Source organism: Sarcophilus harrisii, chromosome 3, assembly GCF_902635505.1.
Source record: "Sarcophilus harrisii chromosome 3, mSarHar1.11, whole genome shotgun sequence".
Lineage (NCBI taxonomy): Eukaryota > Metazoa > Chordata > Mammalia > Dasyuromorphia > Dasyuridae > Sarcophilus > Sarcophilus harrisii.
The window spans coordinates 401507807-401530418 of NC_045428.1; the positions used below are offsets into that span (position 1 = coordinate 401507807).

The following is a 22612-nucleotide window of genomic DNA, read 5'->3' on the forward strand; positions in this document are numbered from 1 at the left end:
GTTGTTAGTCATTTACAATTCTTTTGAAAGCTGTTTGTTCATATCATTTGATCATTTCTCTACAGGAGAATGGCTTTTGGTTTTATAAATTTCTTCAATTTGTCTATATTCAGAAGATTCTCCAAAAGTCTTAGTGTGTTTAAGATTTTAAGTCCCACTATTCATCAAGGGAAGGCAAATAATCAGATTTATTCCTAATTTTTGTGTGTGTGGGTAACAGCTCTAATACTCACTTTGAATATATTGTGGAATTTGATCTAAGCTGTCAGTCTAAACCTAATTTCTTTCAGATTGTTTTCCAATTTTCCTGCAAATTCTTTCCCAGGATTCAATTTCTTTAAGAGTATTATATCCCAAAGAGATTATAAAGAAGGGAAAGGGACCTATATGTGCACGAATGTTTGTGGCAGCCCTCTTTGTAGTGGCTAGAAACTGGAAACTGAATGGATGCCCATCAGTTGGAGAATGGCTGAATAAATTGTGGTATATGAATATTATGGAATATTATTGTTCTGTAAGAAATGACCAACAGGATGATTTCAGAAAGGCCTGGAGAGACTTACACGAACTGATGCTGAGTGAAATGAGCAGGACCAGGAGATCATTATATACTTCAACAACAATACTATATGAAGACCAGTTCTGATGGACCTGGCCATACTCAGCAATGAGATCAACCAAATCATTTCCAATGGAGCAGTAATGAACTGAACCAGCTACGCCCAGAGAAAGAACTTTGGGTGATGACTAAAAACCATTACATTGAATTCCCAATCCCTATATTTATGCCCACCTGCATTTTTGATTTCCTTCACAAGCTAATTGTACAATATTTCAGAGTCTGATTCTTTTTGTACAGCAAAATAACAGTTTGGTCATGTATACTTATTGTGTATCTAATTTAATATATTTAACATCTACTGGTCATCCTGCCATCTGGGGGAGGGGGTAGGGGGTAAGAGGTGAAAAATTGGAATAAGAAGTTTGGCAATTGTTAATGCTGTAAAGTTACTCATACATATAACCTGTAAATAAAAGGCTATTAAATAAAAAAAAATTTTTTTAAAAAAGAATAAATTAGAAGAAGATAGGATAGTTTACCTCTCAGACCTGTGGAGAAGGAAGGAATTTATGACAAAAGAAGAACTAGAGATCATTATTGATCACAAAATAGAAAATTTTGATTATATTAAATTGAAAAGGTTTTGTACAAATAAAACTAATGCAGACAAGATTAGAAGGGAAGCAATAAAGTGGGAAAACATTTTTGCAGTTAAAGGTTCTGATAAAGTCCTCATTTCCAAAACATATAGAGAACTGACTCTAATTTATAAGAAATCAAGCCATTCTCCAATTGATAAATGGTCAAATGATATGAACAGACAATAGTCAGATGCAGAAATTAAAACTATTTCTAGCTCCAAATCATTATTAATCACATAAATGCAGATTAAGACAAGTCTGAGATACCACTACACATCTGTCAGATTGGCCAGGATGACAGGAAAAGATAATGATGAATGTTGGAGGGATTGTGGGAAAACTGGGACACTGATGCATTTTTGGTGGAATTCTGAACGCATCCAACCATTCTGGAGAGCAATTTTGAACTATGTTCAAAAAGTTATCAAACTGTGCATACCCTTTGATCCAGCAGTGTTACTACAGGGCTTATATCCCAAAGAGATCTTAAAGAAGGGAAAAGGACCTCTATATGCAAAAATGTTTGTGGCAGCCCTTTTTGTAGTGACTAGAAACTGAAAACTGAGTAGATGCCCATCAATTGGAGAATGGCTGAATAAGTTGTGGTATATGAATGTTATGGAATATTATTGTTCTCTAAGAAATTGTAATAGGCTGAAACTGAGTTGATGCACTGAGGTGGGCACACTTAAGGCTAATTAGAAATTGGACAACACTCTATTAGCATATGCTTGGAAAAAGAATGGCCTTGCCCACTATGTGCAGGCTTGATCTGTTGGCATATAGAGAGAATTGGGTGCAGGATTTAGAAGATGGAGTAGGACTAGCAAGGTGGCTCCAGGCCAGAGAAGAAAGAGGAGATTCCTGTGTCCACGCTCTCTCCTCTGGCTTCGAAAAAAAATAAAGATTGCTTATCCTGACTCCAGCTGATTCTAAAGTCTCGAGGTGCGAACGTGGTCATCACATTTTGGCACCCAATGTGGGGCCAAGGACCCTACTTCCACTGAAGAAGTCTCTGGTGACCAGGAAATTAGGAGAGTATTTTAATAGACAAACAGGGAACTTACTTTGTTAAGAGCTAAACTTGTAACCTTTTCTGGCTGAAATGGGGCAGATGTTAGGAAAAGATTCTCCTCCATCCCCAGCCCCACCCCCAGCCCAAAGGGGCACTATAGAAAGCATGCGTAACTTGATCAAGAAAAAGGCTTAATTATAACTTGGGAACTGATCACTAGACTCTTGGGTACATTAGAACCCACATCCCCTTGGTGCTATCGAAAGCATGCATAACTTGATCAAGAACAAGGCTTAATTATAACTTGGGAACAGATCACTAGACTCTTGGGTACATTAGAACCCAAGTCCCCTCGGTTCTTAGAGGAAGAACAAATTACGCCAGATAACTGGAAGCTGGTAGGACAACAACTATTTGAATACTACGATGATAAAAGATGATAAAAGTCCTCCTTCAATTTCCATCAAAGCTTTCTATGCATACAACATAATACAGTTGGCCTTAAAGAATCCTCCAAGTTATAGAAAAAAGAAAAGTTCTAGGAACAGCCAGATGAGGAAGTGTGAGGAAAAAGAGGAAGACATGAATAGATTAATGACCATATCCCCACAGGGCATGGAGATTTAAGTGAGGTTCAAGGGTGTGGTAATTTTCCATCTCACTAGGAAGCTTCAACCCTGCCTAAAGAGCAGACAATTGACCCTTCCCCATCAACTCCACCTTCAGGGGTAGAGGGAGGAGGAGTAGTGGGAGGGACAGTGGTGGCACCAGCACCTCACCCCCAGCAACCACCTCCTCCTATGAGTAGACTGCAAAAGGCAGTATTTAAAGCCACAGAGGAAGGGAAGAATATAGGCGAGTTAAAAACTACAAATCTATCCTGTGATTCAACAGTTTAACTCTTCAGGTCAAGAAAGTAGAAGATAGGCTCCTTTTGATATAGAAATCCTCAAAGACCTGAAAAAGGCTTGCACTCTTTATGGGATTACATCAGCTTATGTTAAGATGTTTTTGCTTATGAAGTCTTAACCCCTAGTGACTGGAAATCTATAGCAAGGGTATGCCTAGAACCTGAACAAAACTTCTTGTGGCTTTCTGAATATAGTGAGCTCTGTAGGATACAAGCCCAACAAAATAGTCAAAATGGAGGTAATACTTCAATCACCTATGACCAACTAGGTGTAGGTTCTTATGGAGACATCTCAGTATAGATTAATTACTCCATAGCAGCATATGAGCAAATTGCTGCTGTTGCTATCAAAGCATGAGCTTACCTCCACAAGAAAAATGACAAGGGTGAAGCCTTCACAAAAATAACACAGGGCCAAATGAACCCTTTGCTGATTTTGTGGGACATCTGCAAACAGTTATTATACGAACTAATGGCAAAAATACAGCAACAGACATTTCGATAAGGCAACTTGCTAAAGAAAATGCTAATGAGGTATGTAGAAGAATTATACTAGGACTGCACAAGGATGCTCCTTTAGAGGAAATCACAAGACGCTATGCCACAGTGGGCACAAATGCCTTTTATAGCCAGGTTATGATGCAGACTTCCCAAGATCCCAACATGGGAAGACAGGGTCCCTTCTGGCAAGGGACTTCCAGGGATACTCATCAATGCTTTCAGTGTGGTAAAGTCTGAAAGCTCAATGTTGGTATAGAGACTGAATGAGAAAACAGGGTGGGAGAATAAGACCCAATACCCCATGTCCAAAATGCAACAAAGGCTTCCACTGGGCCTCAGAATGTAGACTGATTCAGGGAAACGGGATGAGGGGCCCAGCTCCAGAGCCCAGGCAAAAAACACTTGGGGCATGATGGCAGCTGATGCTACACCCAGAGAGTGCCTAGAAGTCCAGTACCCATACATGACCAATCAGTCAGGAAGCCATCTGATGTGAGAAAGGGATTACAATTGGGGAGAATAGAGTTGTATGCAGCTGGGACAACTGAGAGACCCCTTGGAGAAGCGAAATCTGTTCCTCTCCAGCTTATGGATTCCTTGGCTCAAGGCACAGTAGGCTTGACCATTTCACCTCCTGAGAGTATGTACAAAACAGTGTCCATCCATACACTGATATGGGAAACTGGGTAATGTGTAGATAATATCCCAGTCACTAATACAGGTAGACAATGTGTGACTTATCACCCAGGAGAAGTAGTAGCATCAAGTTTACTGAGACAGACTCCTAATAAGCAATCTGGTGATAGTCACCCAGATTCTGACTCCAAGCAACAAAATCCAGGAATATACTGGACAGCTTCTGTGACAGCTGACCGACCTATGCTCACTATCTATATAAATGGTATACCATTAGAAGGATTGATAGACACTGGTTCAGATTGTACAGTCATTAGAAGTTCCAACTGGCTCAGATTAAAGTAGACACCTACATGTCTGGCATAGGAGGATCAATAATAGCTGAAGTTAGTGCTACCCCTTTGAGATGGACTTTTGAAGGCAAAACAGGAGTTTTTGCTCCTTTTATAGTTGAAAAAATCCCTATCAATCTGTGGAAAAGACATTTTACAACAATTAAAAATGAGTACTTCAGTTTTTTAGGCAGGGCTGCTGTTGAAGGCCTGCCAACACTTTCACCTGTTCCTATCCAACGGAAAACTAATACACCAGTGTGGATAGAACAGTAGCCCTTAGGTAGCCTTATTAGATTCAGGCCTTATTAGATATAATACAGGAGCAACTTGACCAAGGACACTTACAATCTTCTCTAAGTCCTTGGAATTCCCCAGTATTTGTTGTAAAAAAAGAAATCTCGAAAATGGAGGATGTTGACTGATTTAAGAAAGGTAAATGAACAGATGGAAACTATGGGAACTCTTCAGCCTGGGCTTCCATCTCCTACTCAATTGCCTAGAAAATGGCCTCTTTGGGTTATAGACATTAAGGATTGTTTCTATTCTATCCCTCTAGGTAAGGAGGATATGAAAAGATTTGCCTTTTCAATGCCCAGTGTTAACTTAATTGAGCCTTATAAAAGATATGAATGGACAGTTTTGCCACAGGGAATGAAAAACAGCCCCACTATGTGTCAAATGTATGTTGCTGCTGCTCTTACTCCAGTAAGAAAAGCATTTCCAAAAGTAATGTTATTACATCATATGGATGATATATTGGGATGTGCACCTGAGAAACAAATATTAGAAGCATGTCTACAAAAGACCATAGAAACACTAAGGAACTACAAATTGTACATACCTCCAAAAAAAAATTCAAAGACATGCTCCTTTTCAATATTTAGGATATGAAGTATACCCTAAGGTGCTTACAGTACAAAAACTATCCTTAAGAACAGAGAAGCTAAACACCTTAAATGACTTTCAGAAATTGATAGGAGATATCCAATGGATGTATCCAGTGTTAGGCTTAACTACCTATCAACTGCAACCATTATATGACATTTTAAGGGGAGACACTGCTTTAAATTTACCACATCAGCTTACCAAAGAAGCTCAAGAGGCTTTCAGAGAAGCTGAACTGGTTTTATCCAATGTAGTTGAAAGAGTCACTCAAAAACCCTGGGAAATATCAGTTTTTGCTACACAAGAGGCACCCACAGCAGTCCTTCATCAAGGAGACAGTGTGAGAGAGTGGGTGAACCTCCCAGCACAACCAGATAAAAGCCTTACTCCTTACCCAGTGCTTGTGGCTAGAATTTTATTAAAGGCCATTAAGCAAGCAGTACAATTACCTGGGACAAGACCTGACAAGATATACACCTTTTATACTAATATACAAATTAATGTGTGCTGTGAGACCATCCCAGAATGGCAAATTTTATTAGCCATGGCTCCAAATTTTACACACGGGTTTCCATTAAAGATAACCAGACTATTATGTAATTGGTGATGGATTCTTGAAGAAAAGGTTTCTAAAGTTCCTCTTAAAGGACCAGCTATCTTTATAGATGCATCCAAATACGAGTTCTTGTGATTTACCTATAAAGAGAGCAGTCAGAACCCCTTTTCAGTCCACTCAGCAGAATGAATTGTATGCAATCATTCTAGCTCTTACTTATTATCCAGGAGATATAAATATAATATCTGATTCGGTCTATTCAGTACAAATGTGGTACAAAGAATTGCCACAGCCCAAATAAATTTTGTAGCCTCTAATATATATCAGCTCTTTAAAGAACTTAAAGAACAAGTGAGAAAGCATCCAAGTAAGATTTATATCTGCATGTCTACTCTCATAGCAGCTGACTTCCAGGTCCTATTTTTGATGGAAATTTAAAGGACAATACTCCTTTATTTCAGGCAGCCCAAGAATCTCATTCTAAATATCACCAGGCTGCTCGAGCTTTACGTTTGCAATTTGGAATTACAAGAGAGGAAACTAGGAGCATAGTAAAAGCCTGTACAGCTTGCCTTCCTTTCCACACTCCTATACTGCCTCCAGGGAAGAACCCTCCTGGTTTGAGATCCAATGAAATTTGGCAAATAGATGTGACCCATTATAAATCTTTTCGTCACCTGTCTTTTATCCATGTCGTGGTAGACACACCTTTTCAGGATTCACTTTTGCAATACCAGCAGCAAAAGAGAGGGCTGGAGTGGTCACTGAATTCCTTATCCAAGCATTTGCAATTATGGGTGTGCCACAAGCCATAAAAACAGATAATGGACCTGCATATACTTCTAAACATTTTGCACACTTTTGTGCACAGTATAAGATTTTACACACTACTGGCATACCCTTTAATCCTCAAGGACGGTCAATAGTAGAGAGGAGAAACAGAGACATTAAGACGCTCCTCCAAAAACAAAACAAAGGGGGAGCCATGGGTAACCCTAGAGAACTTCTAAATCTAGCTCTTTATACTATTAACTTCTTGATTTTTGACAAAGATGCACTAGATCCAGCAGACAGGTTATATAACCCACCAGAAGGGCAGTGTCCAGTGCGAGCAGCTCCACTATCTTTAAATAATCTCCAGGTGATGTGGAGAGACCCAGAAAGTGGTGAATAGAAGGGACCAGATAGGTTAACTGCTAGGGGGAGAGGGTTTGCTTGTGTCTCTACAGGTGGAGAAGGAATCAGATGGGTGCCAACAAGCCGTATTTGCCTCGTCCATCACAGAAAGACGGAGCAGACCCTTGAAACGAAGGAAAAGACCCAAGAAACATTGGGTGGTTATGTTGCTAACTGTGCCCCCACTGAAAGAGCATGGCAGTTATGACGTTTGAATCGTGGACATCAAAAATTCTTGAACTTCAAAACTCTCAGGAATCACTGGATTCTCTGAGACATGATAAGATTCTTGTAGGACGTGAAAACTCTCAGGAATCATTGGATTCTCTGAGACATAAGACTGTTGTAGGACTTGAAAACCCTCAGGAATCATTGGATTCTCTGAGACATGATAAGAATGTTGTAGGACTTGAAAACCCTCAGGAATCATTGGATTCTCTGAGACATGATAAGAATGTTGTAGGACTTGAAAACCCTCAGGAATCATTGGATTTTCTGAGAAATGATAAGACTGTTGCAGGACTTCAAAATCTGCTGGAATCATTGGATTCCCTAACACATAAAAAGACTGTTGCAGGACTTCAAAAACTTGGGGGGATCATTGGATTCTCTGACACGTGAAGCAATGGACAATAGATTGGTTTTGGACTATCTCTTGGCTGCTGAAGAAGCTGTATGTATGACTGTTGTTTACATACCCTCCTTCTAGGACTTCTGGAAATCTTTTACAACACCATGTTGATTTATATTGTTTGTTATATCACTACTTGCATGTACAATTCATGTTTGTTACACCACATTGAGCCTGCAATGACTGTGGGGAGAGTCATCACTAATAGTCTCTGCGCTATTGCTATGTGCTTCTGTAATACCTCCCAAGCTGATGGGTTTGTGCATACCTGTTTCTAATAAAACCCTTCAGCCCAGAAACCCGCTAGCAATCCCCACTTCCCTTTGGTGCTTTTCATCTCCCTTCCTGAGATGTCAGGGAGGGCATGATCATCTCATCTCCTTTTTCACCCCCACCTTTCCTTTCACCCCACTTCTCAGGAAGCACCAAAGAAAAGTCAGGAAGAGAAAACTATTTAAAACTATGGAAAGGGGTCAAAGTTAATGAGTTAGTTAATAAACATTTACTAATTACCTACTATTCCAAGGAACTAAGCTAAACTTAGGGGATACAAAAAAAGAAAAGAAAAGAAAAGAAAAGAAAACAAAAGAAAAGAAAAGAAAAGAAAAAAAAAAGACAGTTTCTGCCCTCAAGGATGACATACTATATGGTGGAGACAATAAGTAAACAAATAACAAGCCATATATAGGAAAAATAAGAAACAACAGATGGGAGGAGCTAGAAGAAAGAGAGGTTGGGAAAGTGATGGGATTTTAGTTGGAACTTGAAAAATAAAATATTATTGAGAAAAAAATAATTAAAAGATTGGAAAATATGAAGTTAGGTTATAAATGGCTTTGAGTGCAAAAAGAATTTTGTTTTTGATACTGAAAGCAATAGGGAGCTCTAAGAGTTTACTAAATTGAGGGAGAAGACAGTCTGGGGGGGGGGGCAGTGACAAGGTGGGACCAATTTAAGAAAATCATTTGGTGACTAAAATATAGGATGGACTGGAATTCCTAAAGACACAAAGCAGGAAGATCCACCACCTTAGGTATTCTATTAGTATTACAATAATTCAGGTCAGAGTTGACCTGACTTTGCACTATTGTGGTAGTATCATAGAAGAGAAGGATGGCAACAGATTGGATATGGGGGCAAGAGAGATAGTATATCATTTGGGTTTTAAGCCTGGGGGGCTGGGAAGATTGTGTTATTCTCTTGTACAAACAAGACTTTATACCTCCCTGTTAGGATTTCTCTGCCAGAAACTTCTGTCAGGACCTTGCCACCAAGGAATTCAGTCTTTCTATTAATGCAGAGCAAAGGCTGACTTCCCAATGCCAATAAAAAATTTCTTTTACCAGTCTAGCTTTTCAGGTGGGTAAATTCATTTACTAAGGACCGCTGCACTGCCAGTAGGGATTCCCACAACTCCCTGCCCTATGCTGAATCCTAAGAGACTCTAGTGGAGCCAAACCTCTTAATTTGGTTTTCTGAACCTCAAACTTGCCACTCACCTCATCATTTGGTTCCCTCACCATCGGGAATCTAGGGGAGACTAACCTTATCAGATTCAATGAACCAGTGATGAAGCATACTACTCATTTCCTTAGACAGAAGCAATGGACTCAATGTGCAGAATGAAATATACATTTTTAGAAATGACCAGGATTTATTTTGCTTGACATACATATTTGGTGCAATGGTTTTTTCCTTCCAAATCCAAATGGGGTAGGCTATTAACAGCATGGAAGGAAGGAAAGAAGGGAGGGAGGGAGAAAGGAAAGAAGAAAAGAAAGGAAGGAGGAAAGGGAAAAGGGAGAAAAGAGAGAGAATAGGAAAGGAGAAAGAAGTTAGTAGGGAAAAGAGGGAAGGAAGAAGGAAAGAGAGAGGAAGGGAAGCTGGGAGTCAGTGAAACATTTAAATACCCAGGAACAAAAAAGAAGTTAGACTAGAAGAAAAACAAAAAGGACAGCTTTGAAAATTAAATGTCGAATCTACTATATACTTAACAGGAAAAGTAAATTGTATGTCAAAAAAGATTTGTAGCTTCGTGCACAATATTTGTATTGTTACTCATTCTACATATTGTAATGGAAATGCTCATTTTATTTGGTGTTTTAAGTCCAGGATAATATATAAATCTATATAAATCAAGTAAAATTTCCAGATTTCATTTACAAAAGATAAAATTCTATGACTAGATTTTATCCAACTTTCTTTTAAGCACTAAAATTTTATAATTCTATTCTTGAAGATACACAATGTTTAGAAAATCATAGAAAACATATCAATTAAAACAACTGAGTTTTGCAGGCAGTTTTCTTAGAAAACAGGACAGACTACCTATGAAAATATCAATCAAATTCCTCTTCATTCAAGACCTCAATGTATATACTTAACAATAATGTATAAAATGAGCTTGGGATACATCAAACACAAGTTTTAAATAGAAATAATTATTCTACTGGTTGGATAACTAGTCTCTGAAATAAAATTAAATCACTTGTCTCTATCCATATAGAACATTATAGCCTAGAAGCAGGAAGACCAATGCTTGAATCAGATCTCATATACAGCCTAGCTGTGTGACCCTGGACAAGTCATTTGACTACTGTTTTCTTCAGTTTCTGCAACTATAAAATGGGAATAATAATAGCACTTATCTCCCACAATTGTTATGATGATTTAAAAAAAAAAAAACTGAATTAAAAAAAAAAAGTATTTAGCACAGTGCCAGGCACAAAACAGACATTATATAAGGCCTTATCCCCTCCACTCCCCCGGCCCCCATATATGTATATTACAACAAGAAAAATGAGCATTGCCTTCCTTTACAGAGACTTGACAAGATTACCCTGATAAAATGAATGAATTTTTCTGCAACTATTTCCTCAAGTATAAAATGAGAGCATTGGATTAGATAGTACTTTCTAGATCTAGTCTATGGTTTGGTATGTGTGTCCTATATAGATATTTTTGGTATAGGGTGTATATAGGTATCTATATTGGTATAAGATGTCCTATAATCGTATATGCTTTGAAACGGAAAGTGTGTTATTAAACCTAGTAAAAATTAAATATATTAAATACTCTAGTTCAACTCTACTTTGAATCAACAAGACAGGTATTTATTTAGACTTTATTAAAGTCTAAAAGGGAAAAAGGAATTACAAGTCTGGTTATAGTAGGAAGGTAAAGGAATATGTGATTCTTTATATCTAAAATTAAAAATTTGGGATACAAATTTTAGAAACTTGATGTTGATTCCCCCCTAGATTCAGAATATAAAAATTGTATATACAAATCAATTCCGTTCAAATCACTCCAAAGAAAACACAAATCTGGTAATATATATATATATATATCCTTCTTTTCAAATTGAATTCACTTAAAGAATATTCCTAATTAACTGTATCATATACATATCATTTTGTTTTTCAACAACATTAATACCAAGGTTGTAAGAGAAGGGCATATGGAAAGACACATAGTAACAAAATAAAACTTTTAAGTCAGGTTAATTTGCAGCAAAGCAGGATAAGTGGTCCTTATTTTAGCTAGAAGTTGTTCATTAAAGAGAACTAGTGAAGTAGCAAAGAATAAAACCTAAAGAAAACATAAGTTTTCTGAGCTACTAAGGCAGGAATAAGAGAATGAACTATAAACCACTATTACATAGCCAGCAAAGTTAAGCATGAACCTGAATGGGGAGGAAAAAGGACATTCAATAAATTGCCAGACTTTTCAGTATTTTGTTGCAAAAAGATCTGAACTTAATAGAAAATTTGACACACAAGATCCAAAAGAAATGTAAGGTAAACATCAAAGACTAATTACAAGGGATTTCATAAGGACAAACTTTTAAACCTGGAAACATAAATTGCATGTCTAAAATTGTCATTAGTAATTGGGTAGCTGGAAACAAAGACTGGGGTAAAACTGAATATGATGTGAGTTTAAAAAGTAAAATTGTGTAGGAAAAGATTAAAATAAGTAACTATCTCATATGCATGAAGTATGAAAGGAAGAAATGACACAGGAATTAGATGGAAAAGGAGAGCTGGTAGTTCTGGAACCCCATTCTCATTGGGGATAGATTAAGGGAAAAATACATATTTATCTAGTAGGGTATAAAAGTCTAAGTTCAGAAAGAAACAAAAAGGTAATGAGATAGGATGAGAGAAAAGGATAAGGCAGGAATTTTTATATCAGATCATGGTTAGAGAGAATAACATTTTAGAAGGAAATAGAAGTCTTCTAAATAAATAAGAGGATGGGAGAAAGGATTGGGGAGACGGTAAAGAAAGGTGTGTAGATTAATGAGAATAGGATAAAGAGAGACAGGGTGGGAGAAGAGAAGGATAATTGAGAGACTCATGGAAAGGTGGATAGGTTAAAGAGGATAGGAAGTTATCTTTGTGGAGTTGGGATAGGTTGAATAAGAGGGGCAAGGTTGCCAGTATAAGTAAAGGAATCAGGAGGGATAAGAAATGAGATATAAAGATAAAATAGAAAGCTGGGGTAGTAATCATGATCTCAAAGTTAAAACTAAAATAGATTTAATGAAAAGAAAAAGTACACTATGTCATCCATATTATTCAATACTATTTTGAATATTTAAAATAACTAGAGAGTATAAGGTTGGAATACAAGATGTTATCCACTTTCAGAGAAAGAGAGAACAGACAAGAATAGTACAGTCTTATAAAGATGCAAATGAATGTATATGTGCATGTCTATAGATATCTATATTTCTGCATGTGTAAGTATCTGTATGTACATATACATTTGTGTATATAAGTATATGTATGTGTATCATTGGAGAGAGGTACATACATATATTTGCACTTAATTGTAGCCTTCTTGGGGGGAAGGAAAAAAATAAAGTAAATAGTACACAGCAGAGAACAAAAGAAAACTTACAAGAAAGCAAAGAAGAACAGCTCTTAACACAATGTATATGCATTTTATAGGCTTTCTTGAAATGGAAATTTATTGCTTTATATTTTGAATCCTCTCACATTCTGCTGTACAAATGGTAATTTTTTTTCTTATAAGTTTAAAATTTTTAAAAATCTAAAAAAGAAAACCCAAACCACAATTATAGTTATGATGAATTACTTAATTTCTTTATTTCAATGTTTAGCAAAAGATATTACTTTAAATAGTATAAATTATCTTACACAAATTCCTTCATTTAAGCCTTACAACAGTCCTAGAGAATTAAGGAAGGCAGGGTAAATATTCTCATGCCCATTTTACAGATGTGGATATAAATTCAGAGAGGGAATTAAGTATAATGAGAAAAGAACAGTGGGTTATAAATGGAAGATCAGGGTTCCAGTAACAGTTCTGCCAACTTGTTATGTACTAGTCCAAGCTCAAGTCCTCTGCAAAGTGAGGACATTGGATAAAATTATTTCAAAGGTACTCATTTAAATCTATCAATACTAGATTAATGTGTCAAAGGTCAAACAACTACTGGCCATCAAATATAGGCTGCATCCTAGGCAGTAGATTTTCAAAATGCCTGGCGATTTTGCTTTTTGTCTAGACTGGACAGTGAGTTAGCACAGTGCTGGGTCTGGAGTCAGGAAGACTCATCTTCCTCAATTCAAATTCCTCAAATAAATGCTTTCCATTTCAAAGCATATCCGATTATAGGACACCCTATACCAAGGATCTTGATCCTTGAGCAAGATCTCAGGAACTTACTAGCTGTGTGATCCTGGACAAGTCACTCAACCCTGTGTGTCTCTTTTCCCATCTGTCAAATGAGCTGGAGAAGGAAATGGCAAATCACTCCAGTATCTTTACCAAGAAAGTCCCAAGGGGATACAATTAAACAATAACAAGCCAATAAAATAAAATAAAAACTTTAAAAATGAGCTATATTAAATACTATAATTTAACTCTACTCTGAATTAATGGGATAAACTATCCCATTTGTGTTTTATTACAATCTAATATGGAAAAAGGAATTTTGAGTTTGGTTATAGTAGGAAGTCAAAGATAAAAATAATGCAAAGTTAACGTGTTTGAAAAAAGTTCCAGCCCTCGAGGTACTTTTATTTCACTTGGGAGGCCGTCTACCAGAGGTAAAATCAAATCGAGGCAGACTATCACAAAGTGGAGAGAGAACGGAAAAGACAAAATAGGTTCAATACAGAAGTTTTTGGGGGGCTTTCCCATAACTGCTACTTGTACCCTTAAAAGAAGCCTAGGGTTTGGGGAAGGTGTGAAATCTATTTAAAGCTAACCAGCATCCGAGACCCCAAACTGAAGTTGGCTTCAGAGTCAGAGGTGAAGGGTGGGGGCGCCTGTAAGCATCTCGGACATCCCGGAGCCCGCGGCCCCGAAACCGCGGGAAAAGAGGCTCGGGGCGGGGCCTCGAGGCGTCTCCTATCCCTGGAGCAGCTGGGGACAGGGAAGTGTCTCTGTCAGCCACGGGAGGAGGGGCGCTCGCCACCGAACGGACGAGGCAGGGGCGAGGGGGAAGGGCAAGGCGATCGCCCGGCCATACGCGCCGAAGTGGCGGCGGAGGGGGGAGAGAACCTTCCCGCCGAACCTATACCTCCACACCCCGGCCGCCCCGGACACAGAGGGTCCCAGTGGTACCGAGGTCCGGACCGCGGCGGGAGAAGGAAAAGGAGAGACAGGGAAGGGAGGACGAGAGTTCGGAGCTTGCCCCCCAGTGGCAGGGCACACAAGCCGCTGAGACCACCCCCTCCTCCCACCTCCGGACAGCTGGAACCTCCTTAGCGGCCGTCTCCGCATCCAGTCCCCAAGGCCTCCCCGCCCCCTTCCCCCCTAGGTAAACTTTTCCCGGGAACTTACCCGCCATTTCCGTGCAGCAGGCTGAAGCGGCCGAGGAGAACGAATCAACCCGCGCGCTCCCTGCTCGGAAGTGAACGCACCACAGTGACGTACTTCCGACCATTCCCGGAACGGCCGGCGGGCTGAGGAGCGAACGTTCTGAGCGCGCAGGCCGTAGGCTCCGGGGGCGGAAGCGCCGAGGAACTCGGCGCGCTCCGCTGTTGCTAGGCTGACTGCCTACCGTTGCTTAGCAACCGCAGGACTGAAACGCTCGTCCTCCGGCTAGGCGAAGCTGGAGGTCAAGGATCTCCAGCCCCTGCGGAAATGCCATGAATGGGCGCTGCTCTTTAGGAGTTTCTGTAGTACTTAAATGAATAACTCTTTCCCCCCTCCCGGAAAGGCTTTCTCTTTGGGCGTCTATTCTGAAAACCCGATGCTACTGTGGGACAGCAAAATCGCAGAAAAGGGTGCTCAGACTTGTCTGAATTTCCTCCTGTAACTTTCAAAGCTAACATGCTTTTTTTTTTTTTTTTTTTTTGAGCTCTTTGAGCAAACAGTAAATAAGCCTCTCGGCAAGTACCTGTCCCTGTATCTAATATTCATTGAAGTAATGATTTCTTGGGTAATCAATTAGCAACCAGAATTATTAAGCGCTTACTCCGTGACAAGTACAATATGTCTAAAACTAGGACCACAGACCTTGGTGAATCAGACGCTCCAAATGATTTGTATTATCAAGTAGGTAATGATGAGGTTCGGTGCAGGGCAGGGAGTGGTTGGAACTCCCTTCTGGTAGGTGCAGGTGCTTCGTAAATGAATTTACAAATCGGAAAAGTTAGACTAACAAGAGAAGTTTATTTGTACTGGGAAGTCAGGTTTTGCAGTCTGACTTCTTTAGTGACAAGGTCCCGACAGAGAAGTAAAAGTCTAGCAGAGAAATCCCGACAGAGAAGTAAAGAGGGGTAAGGTCCTGTTAAGGAAATAGGTGAGAGAGATAAAGATATCTGCTTTTGGCCCATGCAAGGAATAGAGCTGAAAGAAGCTTGTTATAGGGGTAGCTCTTGGTGGGGGGCTGGGAGCAGTTTGAGTCGAAATCAGAATAGAGAATCTTCTAATTGAATGAGTGTCCCTGGACTAATCTCCAACTCAGTAGAGTTTGATATCTGAGATCTCCAGCTCGGGCTAAGTAGGAGTGGTCCAGATAACAGAAAGGAAACCATTTTATCTTTATTCCCTGGGGCGGGTCTCAGGGGAGAGCTTCTCTGAGGGAGTTTCTTAAGTTCCCTAAGATACTGGTAAAGATACTGGAGTGATTTGCCATTTCCTTCTCCAGCTCATTTGACAGATGGGAAAAGAGACACACAGGGTTGAGTGACTTGTCCAGGATCACACAGCTAGTAAAGAGTGAGAGTTTCATTTCGGGGCTGCCCTTGAGGTAAGGGCTGATTTTGGACTGTGTGTTCATTAATATTTAATAGTTCTAGATAGCTTACTCTCTTGAAGAATGAAACATTTAAGAACATAGTTTGTATAGGAATGACTCCTCTTAAAATATTTACATATTTCAGTCATGCATGAAACCACAGATGGCTTTAAGGACCAAAACTTGAAGGTTTGGAGAAGGGAAAGAAAAGAAGCAAGTTCCTTTAAGTCCTTCCCCACCCCCATTTAACCTTGATAAGAATTATATAACCATGACTGAAGCTGTGACACTCACCAAAACTAGAATCAGAGCTAGGTTATTTATTTGAGAGTTCTCCTTTTCCATTGAGACTATATATGTCACTGAATTAAAAACTGATTACTATATATTGCAATCATTCTATTGGACTCTCATTTATAATTCCTCTACAACTCCTTCACTAATGTGCTGGGAAGCACAGCTCTAAATCAGGTTAGTAACCTCAGGTATATGATTTTTAAAATGTGTGGGACAGTGACCCTTACCCAAATTAAAATCAGAGACTCTAGGTAAAAAAGGCAAAAAAGGGATTTATTACAATCTCCAGAAAAAAGCAACTCCCAACAGACAATGTGTCAGGAGAGTAGTGCAAAGCACAAACTGCAAAACACAAGATCAAATAGACTAGAAGTTTCCCCTCAACCCCAAACACTCTAAACACAGAAGTCTATCTCAGAAGCAAAAGAATATTGGTAAATAATTAAATTCCCTTAGAGAACTGCTATACAATAGATGAGAGAATTCTATTATGAATTCCCAAAGCCATCACGGCCTTTTAAAGAAGTACTTAAATGCTAATTAAGAGGTTTTGGGAAACAGGAGGGGAAATGTTCATCCAAGGCAAAGGAACACCTGCAGCATTTTTTTTTTTTTTAGCTATAGTTCAACTTGTTATTGTAAAGTCTCAAGGCCACATTCCCATGAGAAGTCTTCATAAGTTTCTCCCATACAAAAAACAAACTATATTTTGATAACTGTATTTCCATACTTCTTTTGTAATCATATGTGTGTTATTTTATGTTTTTAAAAACTTTGTCCTGAGTAGGGGATCATAGACTGTGCCAGACTGCCAAAAGGGTCCACCTCTCTCTCTCACACACATAGACACACATAGATCAAGAACCCTTGTTTTAGATAGTTTACTTAACACTGCAAGTATTAGAACTGTCCATCTGTTATCCCTTAATCATTCTACATGATCAATTCACCTCTTTTTTCTGAACTTACACTTCCTGAATTGAATTTTTTATACTGCAAAGAGCCTTGGATTTTTTTTTTATCAGAGAATTTAGATTCAAAGCCCAGAGCTGCTATTTCCTGTATGACCTTTTGCAAGTTAATCTCTTTGGTTTCTTCATCTATGAAACAGAGATTTGACCTCTCAGGTCCTTTCTAGTTCTATTTTATCATTTTGTGACCTAGATTTTATATATAGGGCATTGAATCAAAAAGATGAGGGTATTATTATTATTATTATATAAGCAAAATGTTGACCTTACAAAAGAATTTTAACCTCTCTCCAAAAGGCAAAACTCTAAAAGACATACCAACACTGTAGTTTTGGTAGAAGCACAACTGTCACCAATCAAATTTGAGTTTTGTATGTAAGAAATCATTAAGAGAAATTAGTGCCTTCACTGTAGCAAATCTTACAAAGACTCCCAGTGCTGTGAAATTTCTTTATAAAATTCTTAAAAAAAAAAAAAAGGTTAGCCAATATATCATTATCCCCATGTTACTGTGATGGGGGTACCCTGAAACTGTCCTCTCTGACTTTGAGGTGGAAGCCTGGGAACGAACTTTTGAGAAACTCTCTTTGAACTCTCTCCTCTGGAAGACGCCTGCCTCAGGGAATCAAGATTAAAGTGGTTTCATCCTGTTAACTTGGTGGTGACTAGCTGCACCTTCTATTGAGTTGAAAATTAGTCCAGGATCACTCCTATTTAGCTTGAATTTAAATGGTCTCATTCAACTAGAAATCTAGGCATGGGGGCAGTGATAACATTGGGGAAATTTCATTCAATTGATCTCTTATAAAAAAGGCAATTTTAAACTCAATTTGCAGAGGCCCAAAGCAGGACTATGTCTTGTCAGGGAATAGCTTTCTCCTTGGCATAGCTGCCTGCTAGGACCCCTGTCCACTGGGAAGACATTCTCTTCTCAGCGATAACCCCTTTTTATTTCTCTGCCAGAATTTCTCTATTAGGATCTTTTTTTCCTCTGCCAGAATTAACTTCTCAGTGCCAATAAACTATTTTTGCCGCTAATATTTTGGGTTTGTGAATTCTTTTACATTGAACCTGTGCTGACCAGAAAGGGATTCTCACACCCTGACTCTCTGCACTGCCACTAACTGCACTGCTCAATAGCTTCCAGTATTCCCTATATTCCTTAGAATAAATGAAGACTTCTTAGGCTAGTTCATAAATGTCTTCAATCTATATCTCTAGTTATATCTCATATTATTCTCCTTCATGTGCTTTCAAATCCTAATATAACTGCTTACTGTTTCTTGAATTCAGCTTTCCATTTTATGCTTTAATGCATTTTCACAAGCTTTACTCCATTCCTGGAACGAATCCCCTCCATTTTTCTTCATAGCTCAGTTCCAATGTTGTTTACTCTATGAAGTCTTTACATTTCACCTTGTTAGTGATTTCTCCCTACTCAGACTTCCTGGTATTAATTTTGATATCCCAACTTATAAAACTATTGTTCATGACCCCATATGGAGTCCCATAACTAAATGTGAAGGTCACAAAATTATGGTTTATTATCAAGAAAGTTTGATTTGTATACCTACTTTATGTGCTTTTATACCCAGGGTCACATAAAAATTTCTTGGGAGAAAAGAGATCACAGAGAGTAGAGGGCTTTCAATTTTATCTTTACATCTTCAACAATTTTCACATTTTAATAAATGTGAAAATAAGTGGCAGAACTGTGACACAAATTCAGGTTTTCCATATATAGGTACAATATAGGTTTCTTACATGTTGCTTCTAATGTTATGTAACATATTTAGTCACTCAATTACAAGGAACTGTATCTACCTAGCATGGCCTAGTCTTACAAAGTCAAACAGTAAACAAAGATGCAGTAGCAACATTTACTCAGCATTTTCAAAATTACCATATAGTTGTTAGATACATAGTATACCCTGGAGATGAATTACTTTCTTCCCAAAGCTAATTAATGATAACCTGGTCAAAAGCAAGTATGTTATGAAAATCAAAGCAAGAAATTAAATGTTTAGAGCATTCTTTTAGTAGATGTCATAGTTTCAGATGGACTTTGTATTTCTTGTTTCAAGAACTGTCTATAATCTGGGGGACATTTTATCTGTTTGGAAATGGATATGATAAATTTGAGCCAATTTCTTTTTGATACTGGATGTCAGACTTCTGTTAGTAATGTTTATTAAAAATAATTCTTTGTCACAAATCTATTTTTTTTATTTTAAAAATTAAATTTTATTTTAAATACTTTTTTTTTTTGCTGTAGCAATTCAGTTTATGAAAAACATGTTTTTGCTTCCTGTGAGTTCATTTACTTGAATAAATAAAAATTGTCTATCTACCTACAGCTTCAATTGATAGTATTCTATTATCTTCAATTAAAAATATTTAGACACATTTATCCACGTGAAATTTATGGTAACATGTGGCCAATTGTGGATCCTAAGCTTATTTTAAAAAGCTATACTGCTATAAAATTTTTTACCAAAAGTTTTTGTTGAGTAATTAGTTTTTACTTCTTTATTTTATTGTCATGGATTAATCAAACATAATCTGTTGTGTTTTTTTTTTTTTGCATGCATGCATGCATTTGGAACTATTTCCTGGTTAGGCAATCTATTTTGCCCATAGTTTTGATAATTATTACTTTAAGTATAATTTGAGATCTGGAAATAGAAGTCGCTCTTTTTGTTTTCATCCTCCATGATTTCCTTTAAAATTCTTGACCTTCTGTTCCACATTCATTATATTAATTTGACTTTGCTATCAACTATTCTATAGGTTTTAAAATTAGTAGTATATTAAATCTATATTAAATTTGAGTTGATATTATCCTTACAATATTAACTTAGACTAGCCATATCATTTGACTCTTTCTAGTTAGTTGATTCTCATTTTCTGTAAAAATGGCATTATAGATTTGGAACTGTGCCCAAAGTATTATAAAATTGTGCCTACCCTTTGATCCAGCAGTCTCACTTCTGGGTCTGTATCCCAAAGAAATAATAAGAAGAGGGAAACAACTTATATGTGCAAAAAAATGTTTGTAACAGCTATTTTTGTAGTGTCAAGGAACTGGAAATTGAATGAATTCCCCATCAGTTGAGGAATAGCTAAATAGGTTATAAAAAAGTAATAGAAATTATTGTTCTATAAAAAATGATGAACAAGCTGATTTCCAGAAAAGCCTGAAAAGACTTACATGAACTGATGCTAAGTGAAGTGAGCAGAACCAGAACATTGTACACAGTAACAACAAGATTATGTGATGATCAACTGTGATGGACTTGACTCTTTTCAACAGTGAGAAGATTGAAGGCAATTCCAATAGACTTGTTATGGAAAGTGGCATTCTTATCCAGAGAGAACTACAGAGACTGAATGTGGATAAAAACATAGTATTTTCATCTTTTTATTGTTTGTTTTTTTTCCCTTTTTCATGTTTTCCCCCCTTTTGATCTGATTTTTCTTCTGCAGCATGACAAGTATGGAGATATATTCAGAGGAATTGTACATGTTTAACCTGTGTCAGATTGCTTGATGTCTAGAGAAGGGGGTAGAGAAGGAGAAAAGTTTGGAACACAAGGTTTTGCAAAGGTAAGTGTTGAAAACTATCTTTGGATGTATTTGGAAAAAGAAAAAAAAATATTCCAGGAAACACACACACACGCGCGCACACACACACACACACACACACACACACACACACACAAGTATGTGATAATAAACTGTGATGGACTTGGCTCTTCTCAACAATGTGGTGTTTCAAAGCAATTCCAATAGACTTGGAATAGAAAATGGTAATCACATGCATAGAACTATGACAACTAAAAATGGATCAAAGAATAGTGTTTTCATCTTTTTGTTTGTTTTTTTTCTTTCTTGTGTTTCCCCACACACACTTTTAGTCTTATTTTTCTTACATAACAACACAAATGTGGAAATATATTTAAAACAATTGTACATATTAACCTATACCAAATTGCTAGCTATCTTGGGGAGGGGGGGACATATGGAGTAAAGGAAGGAAAAAATTGGAATGCAAAGTTTTATAAAAATGAATTTGTAAACTATTTTTACAGGTATCGGGGGAAAATAATATTATTGAATGGGGAAAAAAATGACATTGTAGGTAAATACCCAAATTTTGACATTTTCTCATTGGTTTAAATGGCATTTCTCACAAGTAATAAATAGAAATTTTGGTGATTTTTGAATGATTCCTGAATAGCATGTTGAAGAAAGGAAATTCAGTCAGAAACCTCTAGGCATAGAGAGTACTGAGCATCACTACAAAACTGAAATTCATTCATTCAAGGCTTACAATTACAACAGCTCCAACCTAACAATTCAAATAAAACTATTGACTTAAAAAAAAAAGGAAAAGGACAATTAAAGACTGAATTTGATCATATATCCTAGAGATAACATTTAGTCAATATAAAACAGACACCATAAGAAGAAAACCACAAGAACTCAGAAACTGCATTAGCTAACAAATGTTGTCTCTTTGCTAAGCAGAGACACAAGAGCCAAGGGTATCATGATATTAAGAACATAAGCATTTTCAAAAGTGGGAGGAATAAATGAAGGTTAAGGAGTATCACTTTACAAAATAGGAAATTAATGAAGGAAAATGTCAGTCAAAAATATAAGACCCGGATAAGCCAAAGAATTCTTAGAATGTTTGTAAATTAAAGTTTTCAAGTCACAACTTCTTTAAGCCTCTATTTAGAAACTTAGAGTAGAGGCTTTCTTTATTATAAAGTAGAATTGATAGTAGTTTCTAATTCAAAAGGTTGTTGCAAGGATTAGATAGTGTTTGTGAAATACTTTGTAAATTTTAAAGCACTCCATAAACATCAGCTGTCATTACCCAGTGTGTTCCATAAATACATAGAAATGGAATATAAGATTATATATAGAAGAGTAACTAGGCCCACTGGAAGGAATCTGTATTTTGAAAGTATTCAGGGATCTATTTTTAAGAGTTCTTAGAAGGAAACAGATAGTTTTAAAAATATATAATTATAGTTAGATGTCATGATGAAGAGAGACTTGAGAGTCCACAAGAGCTGAATTCAAATTCTTCCTCAGAAACTAGCATTATTACTTTGTGCAAGCTTCTTAATTTCTCTTAACTCAGTTTCCTTATCTTTAAAATGAGGATAAATAGTACCTTCTTCACAGTGTCATGAGGATAAAATAAGGTAGTATATGTAAAGTATTTTGAAAACCTTTAGAGAAAATATACCAGTCATTA

General features: G+C 37.4%; 1 protein-coding gene across 1 annotated transcript in view; it reads right to left on the reverse strand.

Moving 5' to 3' along the window:
• Positions 1–14788, reverse strand: part of HAT1 (histone acetyltransferase 1) — an 88336-nt gene extending 73548 nt beyond the window's left edge. The window contains exon 1 of the mRNA XM_031960464.1: positions 14671–14788. Coding sequence (XP_031816324.1) covers positions 14671–14773 — 103 coding nt within the window. The 5' untranslated portion in view covers positions 14774–14788. The remainder of the gene's footprint in view (positions 1–14670) is intronic.
• Between the last annotated feature and the right edge of the window lie 7824 nt (positions 14789–22612).